Here is a 26,095-nt window from a genome sequence, read left to right on the forward strand (position 1 = left end):
AGCCGAACCGGTTTCGGCTGTTGTGATATATTTTGAGCATCTGATTTACTGACCCCAGGAAGTATACAAATTGTGTGTCCGGAAGATACAACATTTTAGAGGATATTTAATAGGAAAACATACCTCTCCTTATAGCTTATTATTCTTTGTGAAGTTACCTGGCTTTTTCAACAGATAAATTTTAATTAATGGTCCTGAGTGTCGGGTATAATGTTTCCTAAATTTTTAGTGAGGAATCTGGTGTGTCCCAGTAGATTGTAAGCACAATTTGCTTCTCAGTGATCTGCCCAATTCCAGACTGCTTATCAAGTCAAGAAAATATTTTTTCTTTTCATCTAGAAAAAAAAAGAAAAAGAAAGAAAGAAATTAAAGACCTGGCCTCATTCTGCTTCTTGGCCAGATTAGAAGCTCATAGATGCTTAATGAATAGTAAAGAAATAAAACAAGAAATCTCTTTGTTTACATCCTTTTTTTTGTCTGTACTTGCCACTGATTATTTTGGATATTTGGTTTCTGTTGACTGTGAGTAAAGTGGCATAAAAATCCACCTTCAGACAGGAGCAGGGTTACTTAAATGTGTTTACATAAAACTAAATAGCTTATCTCTTACCCTTTACTCCCTTCTTCTCAGGCCTTGGGGCAGTGGAATTATTAAGGTTGAGGTAGGCAGCCTGTAGTGACTGTAAAAAGTTCATTCTCTGGGTGGGGAACAAACCTGCTGTCATCCTGCTTTGATTAGCACCAGACTGATCATTTGAACTAAGTAACATGCTCTTTAGTTATGCTTGAGCTTCTTTTCCTACCCGCTCTAGTCTGTCCTTAGAGCAAGCATGTCAAACTCGCAGCCGGCGAGCTGTATGCCCCATTTAAATTAGTTTGACATGCTTGCTTTAGAGTAATACTATTCTTTTTAAAAATATATATTTTTAATTCATTTCAGAGAGAAGGTAGAGGAAGAGAGGGATAGAAACACCAATGATGAGAGAGAATCATTGACTGGCTGCCCCCTACACGCCTCATCCTGGGGATTGAGCCTGCAACGGAGCATGTGCCCTGACCGGGAATCGAACTGTGACCTCCTGGCTGGGCTATAGTTATAGTATTCTTTTCCCAAACTAAATCTAAGGTGGAACACCAAATTTCAGTATATAAAACAGATAAAGGGAGCTGCTTTGTCTGCTACCAGTAATGTGGGGAGGACAGTAAAACACCTCATAGCCCTGCTCTCTCGGCCTTGGCATTATTGATTAAGGAAATAAGATGCAGAGATCCTGTGAAGCAAGTTTAGGGCACAGTTTATGAATTATTAAAAATACAATGCCTAAAAATTTGTTTTTGTTTGTTTGTTTTGTTTTGAACTACAAATCTGATCATTGATTATGTTCTCTTTGCTACATAGACATTTTTACTTCTTTTTGTTCTGTTTTATAATTTATGCAGCTTTCACTCTACTCTGTTCCCGAAGTTCAGTCTAAATATGTGGAGGATCCAAGGACTGAACTTGAAGAGAGCATCTCACATCTCCGACAGTATTGCGAGCCATATACAAATTGGTGTCAGGTACAGCTCTTCTGAAAACGGAGTGAACACATTTCTATTTTGAGTCAACAGTGAGAAGTCTGTATAAGCTGCCTGTTCTCAGAAAAAGGGTCCCAAGTTAAGAGTGCCCAACTTACAAATGTTCATCTGTGCCATCTATGGGGTGGGGGTGGAGGGAGCAGAGAGCTTCCTGGTGGTGGCAATGGCCATAGTTGCTCGGAGAATTTCCTTCCCACTGGGCAGGAGTGGAGGGCTGCGAAGTATCTTGGTCACAGCTATGAAAACACTATTGTCTACAGGGAGAGGATATGGAGTTGGAACTCTAGAGGAAGGAAAAGAATACAATGTAACCATTTCATGTCAAAATTGGGAAGTCCCCCCTAGAGATTCTACAAATCAGCACCACTTTAAACAGTAATGGTTACAGAACATGTTGAATGCTATAATAAGAGGGTAAATAAAAAGGGTAGAATTACGTATTTGAGTAATGAACTATTTTGCCCCAGCAATCCAAGAACAACTTGTACAAATTGGCTTCTACCACTGCTCAGGTTTTAGATCAGGCATTTGTCATTATGTTCACAAAGGCATTTCTGTGATTTTTAATATCTAAAACCGAAGTTTACAGTCTCCAGAATGCTTTTGTGGTCTTTGATACATATATTTGCTATACTTGATCTTGATTTTGAAAATTGATGGGAAATTGGTAAGAAGCATGTAGATATGTGTCACCCGGTCTAGATTTACTTTGCTTGACACTTAGAAACTCAATTTTCATCCAGATCTTATTAAAAAATTTTAAATTTCCACTGTCTATGTCAGCACTGAACCAATTTAGAAAGAAAATAGTAAGCACAGACTCATCAACAATATAATTAGGCCATTATACTTAAGTATCATAACCATATTATTCTTATGAAATACCTAAAGACTATATATGAGTTGTAAAACACTTAGACTTTATTCTCTTGTTCTAGAAGATTTTTAAACCATCTGCTAGTGGTTAAGATAAGGTCAGCAAAGTTGTGCAAATATTATTGTATTATGTAGGCATGACTACCATTAATTCTCTCTCTCTCTCTCTCTCTCTCTCTCTCTCTCTCTCTCTTTTTTTGGTTATGAAAGTACTTTGTCTCTTGCTTTCAATCTAAGGTTGCTTTTTGTTTTTTACTTTTTCATCTGTATATGATACTCAGTGCAGGAAAATACCTCTGTAGATGATAAAATAGTTATCAACATTTTTATTTGCACTACTTCTAAATAATTTTTGTGATTATAATCATCTTATTTTCCTATAGAATAAAGTCTTTATGAATAGAAATATCTTAAATTATTGGCTCCTTTTTGTCAGGCCAATAATTTCTAGCCCCTTTTTTCAAGAACTAATTAAATTTTTCTCCATAGTGAAAAGATTATGCCAGCAAAAAATGTGGGCAGTCACTCTAGACATTGAACTGTAGCTTTTTTTTAATGGGCAGCAAAAATGAATAAGTTTTAATGAAGTGATAATCAGTCTTTAAGTGTTTTTTATGTCCCCCTTCAAATTTAGCATTTATTATTTAAGTCCATTTAACAGAACTAGAATAACTTGTTTTGATTTGAACTAAATGATATAAAACAAATTCTTTTCCAAGTGGCAACTGGTTCTGATACCTTCTGATACCCACACATCTCTTTTTCTATCGTCAGTGGTAGACTTCTTGAAGGTGGGTACCTTCTAGGCAGTCCTTTGTTTTCTTTAGGATCATTTGATGTTCACGTTCAAAGCCTTTTTACTGTCATTGTTAAGGAATATTAAAACTTCATTTACTTTGCGACTAGGGTAAGTATCTTTTCAAACTTAGATATAGATTCCTTTGTCCCAACAAAGCTAGTCATTCCTGTTTCAAATGGGCAGTTTTTTAGACATAGGCTTTAAAATCACAGCAAGTCAGGTATTAGACTTAATATGAAAGGACAGATTTAATCTCACATGGAAAGGATTAATTATTGAGGGTATTGATTTTTGTCCATTCTCTTCAGTTTTAATAGAGAATGAAAAGGCTGGGTTGTTGAAACCACTCTACTTGAAATCTTTGTTTCCTGTGGCAGTCATAAGCCATTCTGCTAAGCAATTTGTGGTGAAGGGGAAATTACAAAAGAAAATAACACAAAAAAACCCCACTATATCTTTGTTTGAAAAGTGCTGATAACATGATAATTTATTCAGTAAAGGCAAATATATTTATTATTACTTTATTAATAAATTCTACTCATTCATTTTCTTTTCACCTTTTTAGGAAAAGTATTCCCAAACTGAGCCCAAGATGAAAAGTTTGGTTCAGTGGGGGTCAGGTAAGTTTATTTTTAATGAGATATAATCAGTTTCTTCATTAAAATTTTAGAGCTATGTAGGTTTTTCTGGAAAGATTATTTACTATTTTCATCAGATTTCAGAGGGTTCGTGTACCCAAACACTCAGGTAAGTCTCTTCAAAATCATTAGGGTTGTTGGGCTAGCAAATGCAGATATATTGGATTTTTTTTTCTCCTTTAAATCTATTCCAGGATTTTTTTCCTTTAAATCTATTGCATGTCCTTAACTCACATTAATCCATACTGACTCATCAATAGGTTTTCAGAATCAGGAGAGCTCTTTTGCATAGCTATTAATACATGTTATAGAAGTTTAAATGCAGGAAAGAAATGAGTTGATGTGCCTCAGAAAGCCCTTATTGCATAATTAGTAGTGTTTTTACATTTTTTATTGGTTCTTATTTTTTTTTCAAATTATAAAAGAAAATGTTTTGAAAAAGTCACAGAGTTAGAAAAGGTGAGCCAGCTGGGCTGAGTGGGCTCAGGAAAGGAGTTACGAGGCAAAAGAAGAACCCTAGAAGGGTCCTTGGAGCTGAGGAGAAAGGCAAAGGTAATGCACCTGGGGAAGGAGAGGGGGAAGGTTCAGAGAGAGAGAGAGAGAGAAAGAGAGAGAGAGAGAGAGAGAGAGAAAGAGAACATTGAAGTGAGAGAGAAAGATCAATCAGTTGCCTCCCATATGCACCCAAACTGGGGATTGAGCCTACAACCTGGGTATGTTCCTTGACCAGGAATCGAACCCACCACCTTTCAGGGTATGGGATGACACTTCAACCAACTGTGTCACACTGGCCAGGACTGTTGCCTTCATTTTTTTAACCTAAGGAAACTAAAGAACTCCTGATCTTTTATCTGGACATGTGTCATTGTTACCTGTTATTTCCCATTGATTCAGAACAGTAGTCATTTGCAACATGTAGTTTTTTCTTCTCTTGAACTCATAGTTCAAGAATAAAGGTTCTTAAGAAAAATTCCAATGTGAGTTGTATTGTTGTCTGCCAAGATAATTAGTCCATTCCCCAGCACTCACAGCCAAGTCATGTTACCAGAAGCTACGCTTCAGCTTCAGTGCAGTCCTATAGCGTATCTTTTTTCCCATTTCTTTGTGATTTTACCCGCTTCGGCTCAGCTCACCAAAACCATTTGGTTGTCCTATCATCTGCTCTGTGTAGAACTGAAAACGCCATGCTGATAGGCAAAAATAAAGGGAAGTAGAAAATTGTCTCAGATGACCCATGCAAAAAGATGGAAACTTAAAACTAGGTTAAAAGCCAAGTAAGCAAAAGGCCAGACAGGAACTAGTACCAACAACACAAGCCCTATAGTAATATTTAAAATGACCACATTTCCCCAAGAACCCAGGAAATGGAAAACTGGGATGTGTCTGCGATGTGTCTGCTATTATCCGGGGGAGAGAATTACTCACTACTCCAATTCGTCCAGTTTCGCATACGTCACCATAATGTCTAGCATTGAAGATCAAGGCTGATTAAGACAGTGGTCCAACCACTGCTGTGTGTAACATTAGCGCGAACACAGAGGTGGTCACAGTTCACTGTAGAAGGTATGGAGGAAGGAGACTAGTTTAATAGAGATTGGGGAGCTCGAAGCAGTCGGGAAGGATCTCTGGGACTAATCTTGAAGAAACAGAGGTAGCCACACCAAAACATGGGGGCAGGACTGCGGGCACGGCACCATCAAGGCTTGGATGTATGACTCAGTGTTGCGTGTGCCGGGAACTGGAAGCAGATAGGGAATTCTGAAAATGAGGTCGAGAAAGAGATGTGAAGGCTTTTTAAGTCATGACCCAGCTAAAAGCCATTTGTTAATTCATGTAGTATTCATCAATACCTGGCAGCGTTTTTATTTTTTTATTCTTATTTTATTTTTTTATTTTTTAATATATTTTATTGATTTTTTACAGAGAGGAAGAGAGAGGGATAGAGAGTTTGAAACATCGATGAGAGAGAATCATCGATCAGCTGCCTCTTGCACAACCCCCACTGGGGATATGCCCACAACCAAGGTACATGTCCTTGACCGGAATTGAACCCGGGACCTTTCAGTCTGCAGGCGCTCTATCCATTGAGCCAAACTGGTTTCGGCCCTGGCAGCATTTTTAATAAATTATCTGTCGTATGAACATTCACTGTTACCACTGAGGAAAGCTACATAGAAATCTGAGCAATGCACCATTGAGGATTGTATGTCCTGCTTGTGGAGACATAAAATACAGCCCTGATTAATTAAACACAAGGTGCTGTAAAAGTAGTATCAAATTATGGTACAGAGAATAAATATGATGGGTCTTTAGAGGAGGAAGAGCGGTGTGGACTGATGAGCATAGGAAAGGCTTTTCTGTGTAATTAGGACTTGAGCTGGCTCAGTGGAGAGGAGAAGAGATGTGTCATCATGCAAGTATAAGGCATGTTCAGACATGGCAGATGGGCCTACGTGTTGCCTTTATTTATTTTTATCACCATCAACAGTGACTCTGCCACATATACTTGTGCTACAAGTTTCCTTCATTATCCAAATTTATTCTCTTCTGGAGTTTGAATAATAAGTTCAGATAGCAAAGGATGCTTTTCCCCCTGAGCCTAATGTATTTGCTTCCTTAGTTTCAGAGAGCAGGCAGCAAAGCTTCAGAGAGAGATAAATTTATCCAAATCTGTAGGCTTACCCCATTTTCTTGTGCTTTGCCTTATTGCATTTTTTTTTTTTTTTTTTTTTTTTTTTACAAATTGAAGATTTGTGGCAGCCCTGCTGAGAGCAGGTCTATCGGTGCCATTTTTCCAACAGGCTTAGATGATGGTTAGCATTTTATAAAGCAATAAAGTATGTTGTAATTAAGGCATGCACATTATTCTTTTAAACCTAATACTACTGCACTACAGTATAAACATAACTTTTATAGGCACTGGGAAACCAAAGAACTCATGTGATTTGCTTTACTGTGGTGGTTTGAAATCAAACTTTTTTTTTTAAAGAGTTCTTAGAGCCCTAACTGGTTTGGCTCAGTGGATAGAGCATAGGCCTGCGGACTGAAAGGTCCCAGGTTCGATTCCGGTCAAGGGCACGTACCTTGGTTGCTGGCACATCCCCAGTAGGGGGTGTGCAGGAGGCAGCTGATTGATGTTTCTCTCTCATCGATGTTTCTAGCTCTCTATCTCTCTCCCTTCATCTCTGTAAAAAATTCAATAAAATATATATTTTTTTAAAAATAAAAGTTTTTAGATTTGAGATGAACAAATGGTTTGATGAAAATCTTTAGTTATTTTTTTAAAAAAATATATTTTTATTGATTTCAGAGAGGACGGGAGAGGGAGAGATAGAAACATTAATGAGAATTGTTGATCAGCTGCCTCCTGCATGCTCCCTAGTGGGGATCCAGCCTGAAATCCCGACATGTGCCCTGACCTGGAATCAAACCGTGATTTCCTGGGTCACAGGTCAGTGCTCAACCACTGAGCCACAACTGGCTGGGATGAAACCAAACTTATCGTATCTCTAAGGTATTCATGTGTTCTGTGTTTGGATAACAAGAGTTCAGATAGCAAGGATCTCTATTTGTATTTCTCCCCGGGTGAATAGTTGATTCTGGTCTGTAGCCTTTAGAAATATGACATTACTTTAATAATCTGACATTTCTTTACTGTCAGTAGGTTGTCAAACCAAAAGTGTTTGGAAATTGGATACTTGGTATGTGAATAGTAAGTCATAAGGCATGTTCAGGCATGGCAGATAGGCCTACATGTTGCCTTTATTTCATTTTTATCATATAAAAAGAATGTGCTGAAAAGAAGCATATTAGCAGAAAGCCAAGAATACATTATTTAAAAAGCATCTGATACTATATATACTACTTATAGTTAAGATTTTTTTAATGAGCAATTTATGGAACTGTTTCCTGGTCTGATTCTATTGTAGACAGCTATGAATTTCTCCAAAATGCTCCTCCTGGATTTTATCCAAGACTTGGTGTTATTGGTTTTGCTGGCATTGTTGGACTCCTTTTGGCTAGAGGTAGGTACAATTTTGTGAAATTAAAAAAAAAATAGTTCATAAGGGAGAGAGAAGATATATATTTGGTTCTTTCTTTTCGTTTACCAGTTTTTAGAATGAGTTGGATCCTGAATATGGCCTTCTGAATATATAATTTATATGGTTGTTTTCTTCAATATATTTGATTTTAAGCATATATAGAAATTATAAAAACAAAACAAAAAAACCCGAAAAATTATATATTCTTGGTTGAAAAAAATTAGTTATCCTTTATAGGCACATTTACTTGATCAAGTTACTGTTGCTCTTTGGTACAGAAAGAGTGAACTTTTGTTAACCAAAATCTGTCATACCTGAGACACTGTTTTTAAATGTTTCACTCTTAAGAATAGGCTATTAACCACAGTGAATAAAAAAATGATTTCATAGAAAATTTTAAAATTTTTTGATTCATTGTAGCTTTAGTCCTCGAGGATATAAAAATTTTTTAAACACTTAAAAGTAAACGCTAATAAATGCCGACATAAAAATATTACTACACTACACTGATGGACTATAAAACATTTATAGGAAACCAAGGATGAAAACATCCTTCACTGTAATGAAATGAATTTGTTATGAACTACTTGATGATTCACTGATTGTGAAATCCAGATTTTACAAAAGTTCCTAGAATAGAAAGTTTATGAACTCTGTAATCAGATCCCCATAAAAGATAACTATAGACACTAGTTCGGTATCCATTCCTCCACTTTTAAAAGTCTTCGCTGTACATGCCTTAATGGTAACGTTAGAATCTGGAGAAACGCTGCACTGGTGCCACTCCCCAACCTGTGGAATGAACTCTGGTTGGAGTTTCTGCGCCCTCTTCCCATCTACTGTATATGAGAATTAAATTGAGAGCCCTGGCTCAGTTGGTTGAGTAACATCCCATGCACTGAAAGGTCAAGGGTTTGATTCCCAGTCAGGGACATACCTAGATTTTGGGTTCAGTTCCCAGTCTGGGTGTGTATGGGAGGCAACTGATCGGTGTTTCTCACATCATCGTCTCTCCCTCCCTGATTCCTTTCTCTAAAATCAATAAAAAGCATTTCCTTGGGTGAGGATTTAAAAATGCGCGCACACACACACACACACACACACACACACAACCAATAAACAGCATGTATATGTTATCCTGTGTGTTAATAATATACATTGCACTAGCATCTATATGTATCCCATGTAAAAATACGTGTCTCTCAGTGGAGACTTTCTCATGTCAAGTCAGTTTCAAGTGTATTTTCCTGTTTCACCTTCTACATGTTTTCTTAACCTTATTCTCAGGTTTTCCCCACCTCTTCATCCTGCTCAGTTCCCCCTCTCCCCAGACTGCACATCCTCTCAGTCTGGACTGACATTCAGCACAGCTGTTGTCTTGGGATACGGCTCCACACACTCTTGGGTGTGACCCCCTTTTCCGGTTCCATGTCACCATCTCCTTGGTTTGCTCTGCCATGTTGTTGAACTACATGCTTAAGTTGCTTTCAAAAAGCCTGTGTTGGAGGTAAAATTTCCAAGTCCTTGCAGGTCTGAATACTACTTTCTGCCCTCATACCAAGTGATAGTGTGGTTGGGCATAGAGTTGGTTTTCCATCAAAACTTTGAAGGCCACATCTTCTAGCTCAGGAGTTGCAGATGTGAGAGTCAGAAGCCAGGCTGGAAGGTTGTTCTTTTTGAAGTGATTCCTTTTTTCCCCCCCTGGAAGCTTTGAGGAGCTTCTCTTAATCAGCAGTGCTCTGAATTCCCATGGTGCTGTGGCAACATATAGTTGTTTCACTCCTGATTGGGCATTTTTGGTGGCTTGCAGCATTCAGCTGCAGGAAGGCATCTGTCAACCTGGTATTTCTTTGAAAATTTACTCTTTATCTTTTTCCTTCCTAGACCCATATGCATTAGCAATTGAGCTGTTTAAACTGCCCCTATATGTCTCTTAGATATTCTTGATTATTTTATTTTATCCCTTTTGATTTTTTTTTAGTTGGTCATTTCCAAGACCTCTTTCTTGTTCTTTGAATGTTCCTTTTTCTTAGAACTTTTTTTTTTTTTTTTTTTTAAGTAGTAGCTTCTTGAGTTTATTTGATGATACTTAATTACAGGTTTAGTTTTGTTTTTAATTTCTTGTTTCCTATAAGGCCATTTTTTCCTTCTTGCTTATCTCAGTTTTCTCTCTCTCTCTTTTTTAAAATATATATTTTATTGATTTTTTTTACAGAGAGGAAGGGAGAGGGATAGAGAGCTAGAAACATTGATGAGAGAGAAACATCAACTAGTTGCCCCCCACACATCCCCTGCCCACAACCAGTGTATTTGCCCCCGACCGGAATCGAACCTGGGACCCTTCAGTCCACAGACCGACGCTCTATCCACTGAGCCAAACCGGTTTCGGCTCAGTTTTCTCTTTTATATTGCAGGCCTTCTTCAAATGACCAGTGATCCTTGGTTGTACAGTCATGTTTAAGAGCAAAGCGATTCAGCCGAAACCGGTTTGGCTCAGTGGATAGAGCATCGGCCTGTGGACTAAAGGGTCCCGGGTTCGATTCCGGTCAGGGGCATGTACATTGGTTGAGGGCACATCCCCAGTAGGGGGTGTGCAAGAGGCAGCTGATCGATGATTCTCTCTCATCGATGTTTCTAGCTCTCTATCCCTCTCTCTTCCTCTCTGTAAGAAATCAATAAAAATAAAAAATAAAAAAGAGCAAAGCGATTGAAATGCCAATAGGAACTTTTTGGGTATAGATGGGGCTTGCTAGCAGACAGGTTTTACCTCAGGATGAGCTGAATGGAAACTGACTTAATATGAGAGGTCGCCTACCCTTAGTGCCTAAGTGAGGAAGGCCTGTCTACTTTCAGGCACTTACACATATGTGCACACTACACCACATATCTTGGTTCTCAACAGACATCTATGGCATTTCTTTAGAGACAACTTATCCACTTTTTATACTTTTTAAAAATGTATATTTTTATTATTGATTTCAGAGAGGAAAGGACAGAGAGATAGAAACATCAGTGATGAGAGAGAATCATTGATTAGCTGCCTCTTGCACACCCCACACTGGGGAGCCCACAACCCAGGCTTGTGCTCTGGCCGGGAATCAAACTGTGACATCTTGGTTCATAGGTCAATGCTCAACACCTAAACCACACTGACTGGCCCACCCCATCCACTTTTTAAATTTTTGCCTGGAGAGATGCCTGGCCACAGGCAGTTTTGCGCTGGGCTGGCCTGAGGGAAGGAGAAGGTCATCTGGTCCTTGCACAGGACTTGATTTATACCCCTGTCTTGTTTTGTTGATCCTCACCGGAGGATATTTTTCTGTTGATGTTTTAGAGCAGGGGTCCTCAAACTTTTTAAAGTGGGGGCCAGATCACGGTCCCTCAGAGAGCTGGAGGGCCGGACTATATGAACTACTAATTCCTACTGTAACACCTCGGCTGCGCTCACTGCCCAAAAAACCTGGCGGGCCGGATCAGACTCCTCTGCGGGCCGCATGTGGCCCGCGGGCCGTAGTTTGAAGACCCCTGTTTTAGAGAGTGGAAGGGAGGGGAGAGGCAGAAACATCCATGGGAGAGAGACACATTGATTGGCTGCTTCCCACACCTGCCTGGACTAGGGCCAGGAATGGGATGGAGCTTGCAATCAAGGTATGTGTCCTTGACTGGAATTTAACCAGGGACCCTTCATTCCCCAGGCTGATCTCTATCTATTGAGCCAAACAGCCCAGGGCTATACTCTTGTCTGATCTCTGGTTGCCCTTTCCACCCTCCACAATACCTGTCAGATCTGGGCCACTGAGATCCTGCTCCCTCCGTGCTACAGCCCCTCCCTCCTCAGGACTTCAGGGCTGTGTGTCCTGCTTCCATCCACTCTCCATTTTCTTTCTTTTTTAAAAATATATATTTATTGATTGCAGAGCAGAAGGGAGAGGGAGAGAGAGATAGAAACATCTGATGAGAGAGAATCATTGATCGGCTGCCTCCTCCACGCCCCACACTGGGGATCTAGTCAGCAACCCAGGCCCGTGCCCTGACCAGGAATCCAACCGTGATCTCCTGGTTCATGGGTCGATGCTCAACCACTGAGCCACGCTGGCTGAGCACACTCTCCATTTTCTGAAAAGTGATTGATACTTCTTATCTGGCAGTACCCCCTCCACACATTTCCTCTTTATTGTGGGTTTATTATCTGTATTTTCTTCTTGTGCTGTTATTACCACGGAGTTTTAGAAAGGAGAGGAGAGGAATGCTTGTGTTCAATATGTAAGTAGGAATCCAGTTTACTACAAAAGGACACACACCTTAGAAACCAAAATACTATGTGGCTTTTCTTTGCAAAACTATCTTTTTTTCTGCTTCCTTGAAATTGGTGGTTCTCTTAAACATTGCACTGACAAAAGAAGCCAGTCACAAGGACCACGTATTATATAACTCACTTATATGAAATATCCAAGTAGGCCAGTCCTTAGAGAGAGAGAGTAGATTAGTGGTTCCCTAAGGCTTTGAGTGGTGGGGGAATTGGGGGAACTGCTAGTGGATGTGGGTTTTTTTGGGGTGATGAAAAGATTCTAAAGTTGATTGTGGTAGTTGTTGCACACTTCTCTGAATAACTAAAAGCCATTGAATTGTACACTTTAAAACACTTTGTGCAGGGAAGTTGTGTGAATTCTATCTCTCTGAAGCTGTGAAAATGCGGCGGTCCTTTTTTATATGTTTGATATTAGTAGGCATATTCTCTGTTAATCTTAGGACTGAAGACGTTTTATTCAGTGTTAGATATACAGGCAAATTGTGATGGTAAAAGTGGAATCATCTGACAGTGTACATAACCTTTTATTTGCTAGGTTCAAAGCTAAAGAAGCTGGTATATCCACCTGTTTCCATGGGGTTAGCTGCCTCGCTGTATTACCCACAACAAGCCATCGTATTTGTCCAGGTAAGTTAGACCCAGGAAGTTCAGCTGCCCCTTATTCTCGCTTATGTATGAATGGGTTTACTGCTTGCTTTCATCTTATAGCTTTTATAACGCCAGACTACAGTTTATTTGCACATATAAATGAATAGAGCAAATTTAAATGTTCTTCAGCTCTGGCTCTCCTTCCAATCAACCCATTAGAAAATACATACTAATTTGAATATTAAAAAAAACCCTTAAGGTCCTTTTTTAAAATATTTTATTGATTTTTTATTTTTATTTTTTATAGAGAGGAAGAGAGAGGGATAGAGAGCCAGAAACATCGACGAGAGAGAAACATCCGTCAGCTGCCTCCTGCACATCCCCTACTGGGGATGTGCCCACAGCCAAGGTATATGCCCTTGACTGGAATCGAACCCGGGACCCTTCAGTCTGCAGGCCGACGCTCTATCCACTGAGCCAAACCGCAAACCGGTTTCGGCAGATCCTTTTTTTTTCTCTCCATATTGACATGGAAGTCTAGAGACTCAAATTTCAAAGTTGACAGTTATGGGTCATTCTCAGTTCAGGCGGCTCAGGTCGCAGCGCCCTCCTTGGAATTGCTGGCCCCGGGCTTGTACTCGGCCCTCCGTGCCTTCTTCCTGGTCCTGGAGCTGGCCTCGCTTCCTTTGCTGGGTACTTCATGGAGTGCAGTCCCATCTGCTGGGAGCACTGCTCTCAGGGCTCTCAGTTGGCTACTCCTTTTTTTAAAATATATTTTTATTGATTTTTTACAGAGAGAAAGGGAGAGAGATAGAGAGTTAGAAACATCGATGAGAGTCATCGATGAGATGCCTCCTGCACACCCCCTACTGGGGATGTGCTCGCAACCAAGGTACATGCCCTTAACCAGAATAGAACCTGGGACCTTTCAGTCCGCAGGCTGACGCTCTATCCACTGAGCCAAACCGGTTTCGGCTTAACTGGTTTTTTAAAATAGTAGCCCACTGTGCCGATTGCTGCTAACACTCAGGGTACTGTTAAGGTCCTGGAGTTGGTATGAAGAGTTTGCACAAGTTAAATCGTACTTGATTCTGCTGAAGCACACCTGCAGCTGACAGTGAGAAAAGACAGAAGCTGTCATGTCATGTCTCTCCCCAGAGTCACCATAGGTTTTGGGTTTGTTTTGAGTATTTTTTCTTTTACTCTTTTCCTCCATATGACCTTTGCTGACCTGGGAATACCCAGGGAACGCTCCCCCATCAGTGTAACTCCATAGACTTTGCTGCAGTTGTTGGTGTGGTTATCAAATTTTTGTGATAAACACATTCTTTTTTTTCCAAACACATTTTTAAAATTACTCTTTTTAAAAAAGTATTTTTTTCCTGATTTTACAGAGAAAAAAAGGGAGAGGGAGAGAGAGAGAAACGTCGATCAGTTGCCTCCTGCACGCATCCCAACTGGGGATCGAACCTGCAACCTGGGCAAGTGGCCTGATTGAACCGGTGACCCTTTGGTGATGATGCTCAACCAACTGAGCCACACCGGCCGGGGCAAGAGAAACCCATTCTTTTGGATACAAATAAATAACAAAGTGTTTTTAAAGTCAGAGAAAGAAATGCAAATTCTCAGGCTCCAACCCAGATCGACTGACTCAGACACTGAGAGTTAGGGCTAGCAATCTGTGTTTCAGTAAGCCCCGAGGGGATTTTCATCTTTATGCAGTTTGAGAACCACTGACATAGACTAGATGCCTTTAGGGCAGTGATGTCTGAACTTAGTGGGACTCGAGACCTGGTGTTCCTTGGAAAATTGGCAGGAGCGAAGCAGGCTGTAGGTTTTGAGTTCCTGGACAGCAGCTGATGGAGACAGGGATCCGCTGCCAGAACTTCCATATCACACGGAGACTCTGTCTGAGGAGGAGGAGCAGGGCTGCCACCAGAAATGGGCGCTGGGGCCTCTGAGCCAGGCCGACGTGACCCTGAGCTCCCTGGGGTCCTCGTGACAGAATTGAGTGTACATTCCTGGATTGTGCTGCAGTTGTAGATGGGCCCCTAGTGGTTCCAGCTGTGGGAAATTAATGGCTTTGGTGGAAAATTCCAGTAAGATCTCTCCAGCATGGCCATGACATTGTTTATTGAAGCCCCGAAGGCAGACAGTTTATGTTCCTCTGTCTTTCAGCCCCAGCTCAGGATCAGAGTATCACTCTGTCTGCTCTAGGTCATAAAAATAATCTAACACCATATCAGGCTGCTATGGTTTAAACAGTAAATGGATAGGGTGGGCCTGGCTGCTGATTGACAGGCACAGGTGGCTGCTCCCTGAATAAAAGACTTTAAAAAATATATATTTTATTGATTTTTTTACAGAGAGGAAGAGAGAGGGATAGAGAGTCAGAAACATTGATGAGAGAGAAACATCGACCAGCTGCCTCTTGCACACCCCCTACTGGGGATGTGCCCGCAACCAAAGTACATGCCCTTGACCGGAATCGAACCCGGGACCCTTCAGTCCGCAGACCGACGCTCTATCCACTGAGCCAAACCGGTTTCGGCTGAATAAAAGACTTTAAAAATCCTATATGCTACAGCATATGTTGAAAATATATATTTTATGGTCACAACCAAATAGTAGGATGCAAATCTGAGTTGTATTCTAATTTATTTTTAAAGTCAGTGGAAAGGAGTTTTGTCTTTTATTTTGTACCTAGGGTAAGCCAGAACAAAACAATTAACTTTATTTTTCCTAGGTATAAAACATTAGTGATCCTTTTAGGATGTTGAAAAAGTTCCAGAAATGGATAATGATGATGGTTGCAAACATTAGGAATGTATTTACTGTAATGCCACCAAATTGTACACCTAAAATGGTTAAAATGGTAAATTTCATGTTATGCTTATTTTGCCAGGTGAAAGAAAACAAATATCAGTGATTGAGAAAGATTTTCTGATATTGTTTTAGTGTCACTTGGTTCCTATTTCACTCTTTAAACTTTTGTGTGTTTTTTACAAATAGTCTGACTTTGGACAGGCCTCCTAATCTCAAACATTCTGTTTTCTGTTCAGTAGTGTTTGAATAAAAGTACCATAGAAAACTCTTAAACTGATGGTGAATGTTATTCTCCTCTCAGAAATTTATAACACCGAAAAGTGTCATATATGTGTTAAATGTTTGACAGGTCTCCCTATGGATCTGATAATCATAGTATATCATATTTTAAAAATGGTTGCAGCAACTGGAAGAATGTAACTTGTAATCAGCATGTTACAACTACCACTTGATTTACTAGCACTGTATATAGAATAGATAATTCATGTGAATGTGCTTTGTAAACTAAAATGCTGTATGTGGATAAATTATTATAAAAATTAGGAAGAGAATAGTAACTGTTATCTGAAAAATTTTAAAATATATTTTATTGATTTTTCACAGAGAGGAAGAGAGAGGGATAGAGAGTTAGAAACATTGAGGAGAGAGAAACATCAATCAGCTGCCTCTTGCACACCCCCCACTGGGGAAGTGCCTGCAACCAATGTACATGCCCTTGACCGGAATCAAACCTGGGACCATCCACTGAGCCAAACCAGTCAGGGCTGAATTTTTGAATTACTGTCATGTGGAAGAGTAATCAACATTCTTTGTCACAAACAGGACCAATGAATGCAAACTACTGGAAGCTTTTTTTTTTTTTTTTTTTAAAGAAAGCTCAATAATTAAAAAAAAAATTCCATCCATTAAATTTAGCTAGCCAAAGATGGACAAGTGCCTTTTAGGTAGTGAACTCCCTGACCCCCAGATATTCACTGACTCTGGAGCCTACATCTTAGGATGTTGTAGAAAGGATTTTGGATCAGGAGGCAAAATCCCTGTAGAAACTTGAAGACTTTCTATTTTGAGGGACCCGGCAAGACTGACAATATCTTCATTGGGTTCGCTAGTTTTTCACATAAGCCCCTCACATGAATGATGGATATTCATCTTGGCAGTGTGCCTTGATTGGCTGTTATGTGCTCGAAGTGGTAGGTAGCCTTCGTTCTGTGACTGATTTTCAGGAATTTCCCATGTCAGCAGTAATCTACAGTTTTTTCCCCTTGAAATTATGAAAGTCTGGAATATACACCTAATTGATGTCAGATTATTTTAAATAACTAAACACAGCAAAGCATTTTTCTTCTTATTCTATCCCTCTTACTATTTTTGATTTGCTCACGTTGCACAGTTTTAATGTGTATGTCTCCAGACTTCTGTAGTGATCATATGCTTAAATATTGTTCTATTGGAAACGGGAAAATTCTATTCCTTACCAGTCATGTACTGACAAGCAGTGGATCTTTTCTGTTTTGTTTCCAGGTCAGTGGGGAGAAATTATACGACTGGGGTTTACGAGGATACATAGTTGTAGAAGATTTGTGGAAGGAGAACTTTCAAAAGGTAAAAAAGACCTTTTTCATTATCTTCCTTTTGGTTTAAACATGTGGTTTCTCTCGAGCGGGGGTGGGGAACATCCGGCCCGTGGGCTGTATGAGGCCCGCGAAATAATTTGGTCTGGCCCTGCCGAGGCATTAGGGCTGAGTAACTTAAAAGTGTGACCAAATATAACAGGCTGATTTTTGAGTTGATAATTTTATATGTCCATGAATGATGTTATAAATATCCAAATGGTCCTTGGCAGAAAAATGGTTCCCCACTTCTGCTCTAGGATTTTGTAAATTTCTTGATAACCCTGTTGTTCAGTCTTGCCTTTTCTGTTTATTTATTTGACCTCTTGCTCAGATTCTCTGGTGACCATTAGTGGAGAAGCAATAAAACTTATGTGCTTTTCCTTATCAGCAGGTCTGAATACATGGTAACCATAAATGCATTCCAGATCAGTCTTATATAAGGTGACCAGACGTCCCGATTTTTTAAAACGGCGTGGGATGCGGGACAAATTGTTAAAAATCGGGACTGTCCCGCCAAAAGCGGGAGTTCTGGTCACCTTAGTCTTATACCATAATTTCCATTGTATTGTATTAATAATTTGCTGAAATTATAGCATAGTATCTGAAAGTTTTATCAAAACTGCATAGGAAGGGAACATACGTGCTCCTAGGCCAAAAACATATAACCAGGACTCCTCTTGCTGGTTCACCTGCCATAAACTCGTGTTCTTTCCTCTAGCAATACTGTATCTCAGCTACAGGCCAGGTTATCTGTCTGGCTGATGGACACGCGGCAAAGGTTGCATAACTGTAAGGAGGTGTCATCGTTTATCTTTTCTTACAGCCACATAGCTAATTGGATGTTGCCCATGTTTACTGGAATTTTCTCTTTCCCTGATAAGAATGAGCACAGAACAAGGCATCTTGTCTCCTTCAGGCACTCAGAGGCACAGCTTGCTAAGGAAGAGTTAGAATTCTTTTTTTTGTTTCCATTTAGAATTCTTCTATTAATATAACTTCGGCACTGTATATTGAAGGAAGTTTATTTTGACTACTATCCTCTCAAATCACAATAAAAATATAAATAACTATCTCAAAATTTAAAACCAGAATTTGGAAACTGTAACTGCGGTTTTAAAACCAGAATTTGGAAGTAATGTTACAGAATAAATTTATAAGCCCTCCTCATTGTATGCATAAATACTCTTTCAGTGAAATCCTTTTTTGGTATTTGTTTATGGTTTTTAAAAATTGTTGACACTATTACAGATGTCCCCATTCCCACCCCCGCTCCTCGCCCTCTGGCCATCACCACTTCCAGTGAAATCTTGACAAATTTTTGTACTGGTTTCTAAAGGAATTAATCTCTGTTGAGCCTATTTAAACTAGTTCGTGAGTAGGAAGTTCTGAATTCGTTATCAAATGCCCTTTGGTAATCCCTTTTAAAGACTAAACACTCATTGTTTTACTTTCATTTCTCTTGACATTTTCTTTGGGAGCTTTCTTTCCTGTTTTAAAAATTCCTTAAGTCCACACTGATTTTTATATGGGAAGGAAAAGACTAGAATGCCAGGGAAGCTGTGCACAGCCCTAGAAAGTGAAACTCAGCCTCGGTTGTGAGTGTTCACTGTGTGGTCAGGCAGGCACATCACAGCCCAGGAGCCTCTCGATTGAAATAGTTTTCTCTGTTCTGATTCAGCCCAGTGCACAAGCAACGGGACCGTGATTGGAACACAAGTCAAACAGGCCAGCATTTTATAATTGGAAAATGTTAGGTTTTAAAGCTACTCAAATTTATTTATTTGGGGAGTAAGATAGTAAGGGGAGTGCGATAGTAAAGATGATTAATCAGCTCATGGTTGCTCTGCATTTCTTTCTCCTTTTTTGTGTGTGTGCCCTTGCTCTCTTCAGTCATGGAGAACTCATGTTCTTCCATTTGTTTATTTTCAAAACATAACTTTCTTGACAGCTGTTTGTTCTCAATAAAAGGTAACAAAGTCAACGATGACCACCTAAATATTTAGCGCAAGTTTTAAATGGAAAAAAAAATAGCACAAGGCTCTTATTAATTCAAGATTTAATATACTTAGATTTCAGGAATTATTTGATAAACAAATGCCTTTGTTTTTATTGATTCCTCTGCCCCCCTTCTGTTTGATTTTGTGAGTTTCAGTATTTGTTTGTTTGTTTGTTTGTTTTATTAACAAGAACAAAGATTTAAGCCACCATGGAGCAGAAATCTTTTAGGGCCCAGGAACTATCTCTTTGATGGAAATTGGGGGACACTTGCCTGGCTGGTGTGGCTCAGTGATTGAGTGTCGACCCATGAAACAGGAGGTCCCAGTTTGGTTCTCCGTTGGGGTGCATGCCTGAGTTGTGGGCTCGATCCCTGATAGGGGGCGTGCAGGCAGCAGCCCATAGATGATGTTCCTCTCTCATCAATGTTTCTGTCTCTCTGTCCCTCTCCCTTCCTCTCTCTCTCAAAATTAATTAAAAAATAAAAATTGTATACAAATTTTAACAACTGATAGCTCCATTTTGAAAATGAAAAATGTATTTTATTAAACACTGCATTTGTAATTATTCAAAGTGTATATTTACATTTTGGGGAATACCCTATATATAAATCAAAATATAAATAAATATATAGTTTATCCAGAGGGAGTCTTACTATATGTCATCTTTAACTTGCTTTGTTCCCTCAACATTATGTTCATTGGCTATATATGGCTGTGGCTGCCTCATTTTCACTGCGGTAGAATATTTCTTGGGTGGGAAATGCCCATGTTGATGGCTGGTTGGGTGGTTTTCATTCTATTGTTGTTGTACACATACTCATAGTGTTTTTGTGCATGTGTCATTATTTATTAAGAGTTTTATAAGGCTGGGATTCTTGATTCATGGGGTCTGCACATCAATTTCACTAGGTGGCTCCAAGTAGGTTTCTAAGGTGGTTGTTTCCATTTTTGCCAGTTGGTTGGCTTTATAATTGTGTGTGTGTGTGTGTGTGTGTGTGTGTGTGTTGTTGTTGTTGTTGTTGTTTTACTTTATTTCCCAATTTTGATTTTGAAAAATTCTCAAAACTACAGAGCAGTTGCAGCAAGAATACAATGACTATACCCCTCCCTTAGATTCACCAATTAATACTTTGCTACAGTCGCTTTATTTATCTCTCTACGCACACTTGTATTTTATTTTTCTGAGCCATTTGAGAGTTAGTTGTAAATGTCATTGCACTTTCCACCCATATTTAATTCAGCACGTATTTCTAAAGAACATGGACATTGTCTCACCTGACCACAATATCATCACTGTACTGAGGAAAGTTAACATTTCGCTGTTTTACATGAACACTACTTACCGTATTTTCCGGCGTATAAGACGGCCCCCTAATTTTACAGTTAAAACATAGGTTTAGGCCTATATTCGCTGTATAAGACTACCCCCCACTTCAAAGAAAAGACTTACTTTGCCGTCAAGATCTGCAGGTAATTTTTGTGCAATTTTGGTCTTTTGCCCCCGATTTTCGGTTGACTTTTTTTTCGTTTCAAAAGTCGTCTTATACACCGGAAAATACGGAGAGTTAGTTGTAGATGTCATTGCACTTTCCACCCATATCTAATTTAGCATGTATTTCTAAAGAACATGGACATTGTCTCACATGATCACAGTATCATCACTGTACTGAGGAAAGTTAACATTTCGCTGTTTAACATGAACATTACTTAATAGACAGTCCATATTGGGATTTCTCCAGTTGTCCCAAGAATGTGCTTTCCTTCAACAGCTTAATTTTTTTCATAGCTAAGGGAATTATTATAGCGCAAACACCCTTGTACCCATCATTATTTGGACAAAAAACTAGAACTTTGCCAGCCACCCAGAAGCCCCTGCATGTGGTCCACCCCATCTCAGTCCTCTTCCTCCTTCCAAAATACCCGCCATCCTGACTTTCATACTAATCCCTCCCTCTCTTTCCTTATGGCTTTTTTCATCTAAGTATTTATCCCTGTCACTTTAGTCTTGCCTGTTATATTATTCCTGACTTCATATCCCAGTTTTACAAACGAGGAAACCACATTTTGAAGAAGTGAATTGATCAAAATAATTCAAATGGCGAGGGACTCAGAAATGGTGGTGGTCTGCTGTACCTCAGAGGTTTGTCTGGGAATCCCCTTTCACATGCCAGAGCAGACTAGTTAGGAAGAAATGTTTGGATTAAAACAAATATTTCACTTTTGCTAATATAAATGATAATGCATGCTGTGGACAAACATGAATTTTCTGGTGTAGCCTAGCCAAGCTGACACATCAAACTAACCATCACAGTGTTGTTTAGCTTATTCCTCTAGCCCTGTGTAGGCCCTGTGGCAGTCACTAGCTGCTGAGTACTTGAACTGTAGCTAGTCTGAATTGAAGTGTGCTAAAAGTTTAAATTCACAACCAATTTAGAAGACATGATAGAAATAAAAAGAATGTAAATAATCTCATTATTATTATTATTTTTATTTATTTATTTTTTAAAATATATTTTATTGATGTTTTACAGAGAGGAGGGGAGAGAGATAGAGAGCTAGAAACGTCGATGAGAGAAAAACATCGACCAGCTGCCTCTTGCACACCCCCTACTGGGGATGTGCCCGCAACCAATGTACATGCCCTTGACTGGAATCGAACCTGGGAACTTTCAGTCTGCAGACCGACGCTCTACCACTGAGCCAAACCGGTTTCGGTAGATCTCATTATTTTTATATTGATTATACATAGAAATAATGTTAGATATGTTGAGTTAAATGTATTGATTACTAAAAAAAAACAAACACAATGAAACCCAATATATATTAAAATGAGATTATAAGGAGAATGAGTTGTAAAATATTTTAGATAAAATTATTTCTCTGAACCAATGGACACAGAAAATTATGTGGTTAAGGCCTGGGGTGTGGGCTGGAAGGGGTCAATGGAGGAAAAAAGGGAACATCTATAATACTTTCAACAATAAAATTTTTTTTAAATAATAAAATTATTTGTCTGAAAATGCAAAAAAGTTCATTTTTGGCTTATGCTAAATCGCAAACTGTCTTTTCAAGTCCGAATGTTGTTGTTTTATCTGAGATCATGGAAGTTTCTGCCAAGAGAGGTCTGATTTGTCCTAGGGTAGATATTTCTTTAGTGAGATATTTGACAGTCATGCTTTGTTATACTATAAATGATATGTAACCAAACAAGAAAATTTTCCTAGCAACAGACTTGTTTCCCTCAACCAGAAAAATGTTTATATGTGCTCATTTTCTTTTTTAAAAATACGTTTTTATTGATTTCAGAGAGGAAGGGAGAGGGGGAGAGAGAGACAGAAACGTCTATGAGAAACATGGATTGGCTGCCTCCTGGGATTGAGCTTGCAACCTGGGCATGTGCCCTGACCGGGATTTGAACCGGTGACCTTTTGGTGCATGGATTGACCCTCAATCCACTGAGCCACCCCAGCCGGGTGTGCTTATTTTCTTAATGTCCAAAAGATGAAACAGCTTATGAATTTAGCATCTTATATTTTTGAAATTGAGATGCTGCCAGTATAGATAGCAGATATCTAAGAATGTCACTAGAAGTGCTTGGACCTGGGGGCCAAGAGAGTGGACCCCACAGTGGGCACGCCAGACCCTGTTCCTGCCCCACCTCTTACAAGCCTAGAAACCTTCTAGAAATTGCTCCAGAGTGCTGGGAAAGGGGGGTAGGAGCTCATGGGGGCTGTTTTGAGGACTGAGTTTATCCATGTGAGAAACATTAAATGGACAGACTAGCGCGCTCAGCCATGATAGATACCACTGGACATTTTCATTTCTGCCTGAAAAGATAACAGCTCCTGAAAGGAAAGGGAGCCATGGGGCTTGTCCCCATTAGTCAAGGAGCCTCCTATCAGTGTTTTAGTTGTTTATTACTGCGTAATGAATGACCACACATTTACTGGCTGAAAGCAATAAACATTTATTAAAATAGGCTCTGTAGGTCAGAAGCCTAATGCGAAATCAAGGTGTCAGCAGGGCTGCAGTCCTTTCTGGAAGTTTCAGGGGAGAATGCTCAATCCACTGAGCCACACCAGCCAGGTGTGCTCATTTTCTTAATGTCCAAAAGGTAAAAAAGCTTATGAAGCTAGCATCTTACATTTTTGAGATTGAGGTTCTGGCAAGTATAGATAGTAGAATATTTAAGAATGTCACTGGAAATACTTACCAAGCATTGTGTTAGGGTAAATCAGACCTAAAGTATATTTAACTAAGTAGAGAACCACATAGTGTGTGTGTGTTTTTAATCCTCACTGAAGGAAATTTTTCCCCCCATCAATTTTTAGAGAGTGGAAGGGAGGGAGGAGGAGAGAAAGAGAGAGAAAAATCGGTGTAAGAGAGACAATCGGTTGCCTCCTGCACACACACTGAGTGGGCCGGGATCGGGCCCACAACCCAGGTACATGCCCTTGAACCAGAATTGAATCCAGACCCTTTGGTCCCTGGGCCGATGCTCTAACCACTGAGAACACTGGCCAGTGTGAGAGCTACATAGTTTTAAAAAAATTATATTTTTATTGATTTCAGAGAGAAAGGGAGAGGGGGAGAGAGATAGAGAAACATCAATGGTGAGAGAGAATCATTGAACAGCTGCCTCATGCACGCCCTCCCCGAACAAGGGCAAGTACCCTTGACCGGGATCGAACCCAGGACCCTCTAGTCCGCAGGCTGACACTCTCCACAGAGCCAAACCAGCTAGGGCCATAGTTTTTATGACAGACCCAATTGTTATCTCATCTCCATAAGTCTCTTTTTAATTCTTCTTGTTCTTTATTAATTACATACCCAGACTTTTTTTTATATACAAATGCTTGAATACTGTTGTAGGAGGTCCTAAGGATATTGTGCCCTTGTAAAGCTTATATATTAGTAAAGGATTCAAACATGAGTGAACGATTTACCCAAATCAGGAAGCTCTTGTGTGCTATGAATGTGAATTAAAGGTTCTTATCTAAACCAGTGGTCGGCAAACTCATTAGTCAACAGAGCCAAATATCAACAGTACAGCGATTGAAATTTCTTTTAAGAGTCAAATTTTTTAAACTTAAACTTCTTCTAATGCCACTTCTTTAAAATAGGCTCGCCCAGGCTGTGTATTTTGTGGAAGAGCCACACTCAAGGGGCCAAAGAGCCGCATGTGGCTCGTGAGCCGCAGTTTGCCGACCACGGATCTAAACCAAAGGGCAGTGGACCGAGGAAGCCTAGATCTAAAGGATGAATAGCATTTCAGTCAGCAAAAATTGGGATTGATCAATCGATGTCAAGGGTACATTTTGCAAAGTTCTCGTCACAGGAAAGAGCTTGGCAAGTTGAAAGAGCAACAGCAAGAAGGCCTGTGTGTGTGTGTGTGTGTGTGTGTGTGTGTGTGTGTGTGTTTAACTGGCTCTGGAGGAACAGAGTAAGGCACAGGTAGTGAATGCTATAGAACTCTGTTCAGAGCAACAAGTAGACTGGGGCATTGTATAATGATCCATCAAACAATACATATGGCCTTGTTCCCCAGAACTCAATCGTCAAGAGGATATGGTCTGTAGATATGGCTGGTGATCATGATATAATTTATCATCCGAACTAGAATACTTTACTAGTAGAGCAGGGGTGAGGAATGTCCAGCCTGCAGTCCATATAAGGCCCATGAAATCATTCAGTCTGGCCCTGCCAAGGCATTAGGGATTAGTTAATTAAATGTTTGAACAAATATAGCAGGCTGATTTTTAAAGTTGATAATTTTGTGTGGCCCAAGAATGATATTATTAATATGCAAGTAGCCCTCGGCAGACAAAAGATTCCCCACCCCTGCTGTAGAGTGTGTAAGGTACACTGTGTGCTGAGACAATAGGTATAAACCAGTAGAACTTGGGCAAGCCAGGGTGTATGATCCCCATGCTCAGAGACCAGTTCTCAAACACTCCGGTAATCCTGAAGTTGCCTGGAAACCATGCTCTGAAATCACAGGATTAGTCACATGTTTCTGCTCTCTCACTCCCCCCGCCTCCTTCACCCACGGGCAGGAGAACCTGCACCAAGTCTAGACCACAGAATGACAGCCCCATTGCCTGCTTCACCGCAGCCTAATGTTTTTCAGGTTGCCGTCTCCCGAGAGCTCAGATCCTTGCTGTGTACATCAGGCCTTACTAAAATGAAAGTCTTCAAAACATAGGGAAGAAAGGAAGGCCTGAGCACATAAACCCCCACTAGAAACTTTCCTACATCACTTCTCACGGATGACATGACCTAATTCTATGTTCCCAGGTGGCGGCCAGGCAGTACGGGTGTGATCTGATCATAAGCTCTTTCAGAGTAAACATGTTTTGTGGCTTGGCCCCTCTGGTGGATGATACACAGGGAAGTCCCTACAGGACGCGTCCTCACAATGACTGTGACATGAAGTGGTACAGAAATCTTTTCCCTGCTGATTTTACTTTCTTTTTTATAGACTCAGCTGTTTGGCTGACTTAGTATAGTGAGGTTGGATGGAGCTTTATTTCCTGATCCCCTCTGTGCCTGTCACTGTCACTGTAATTCCTTAAGTTTACTAAGAAATGGGTCACTTCGTATTCTAATATTTACTGTTCGATTCAACCAGATGCTGAAGACTGGCACTGTTTCTCTTCAAACTGTACTAATATTCTTACTTTTTGTTTTACAAGCCAGGAAATGTGAAGAATTCATCTGGAAATAAGTAGAATACTCCAGGTTCAGCCCATTTTAATCAGGTAAAGAATAGGAACATTCTGGCTATTTTAGTATTGTTAGCACCAGCTAAAATGAGCTCTTTAATGA

General features: G+C 39.9%; 2 protein-coding genes across 5 annotated transcripts in view; one reads left to right on the top strand and one right to left on the bottom strand.

Annotated features, from left to right (window-relative positions):
* The window catches only part of LOC311614631 (uncharacterized protein CXorf58 homolog), a 115,588-nt gene that overhangs the window by 67,328 nt on the left and 22,165 nt on the right, over window positions 1-26,095 (bottom strand). For 2 of the 3 annotated variants that reach the window (XM_084869697.1, XM_084869694.1), the window contains exon 2: window positions 1,677-1,861. In XM_084869697.1, coding sequence (XP_084725823.1) covers window positions 1,677-1,695 — 19 coding nt within the window. In that variant the 5' untranslated portion in view covers window positions 1,696-1,861. Of the gene's footprint in view, window positions 1-1,676; window positions 1,862-3,192; window positions 3,315-26,095 lie in introns of all 3 variants that reach the window. The other variant, XM_084869695.1, reaches the window with a different exon arrangement.
* APOO (apolipoprotein O) overlaps window positions 1-26,095 on the top strand; it is a 62,403-nt gene that overhangs the window by 22,732 nt on the left and 13,576 nt on the right. For both annotated transcript variants that reach the window (XM_084869768.1, XM_084869769.1), the window contains exons 3-8: window positions 1,441-1,560; window positions 3,819-3,873; window positions 7,821-7,916; window positions 12,779-12,870; window positions 17,179-17,259; window positions 25,963-26,028. In XM_084869768.1, the coding sequence (XP_084725894.1) occupies window positions 1,441-1,560; window positions 3,819-3,873; window positions 7,821-7,916; window positions 12,779-12,870; window positions 17,179-17,259; window positions 25,963-25,998 (480 nt within the window). In that variant the 3' untranslated portion in view covers window positions 25,999-26,028. The remainder of the gene's footprint in view (window positions 1-1,440; window positions 1,561-3,818; window positions 3,874-7,820; window positions 7,917-12,778; window positions 12,871-17,178; window positions 17,260-25,962; window positions 26,029-26,095) is intronic.

Source organism: Pipistrellus hanaki (assembly GCF_964339955.1).
Source record: "Pipistrellus hanaki genome assembly, chromosome: X".
Classification (NCBI taxonomy): Eukaryota; Metazoa; Chordata; class Mammalia; order Chiroptera; family Vespertilionidae; genus Pipistrellus; species Pipistrellus hanaki.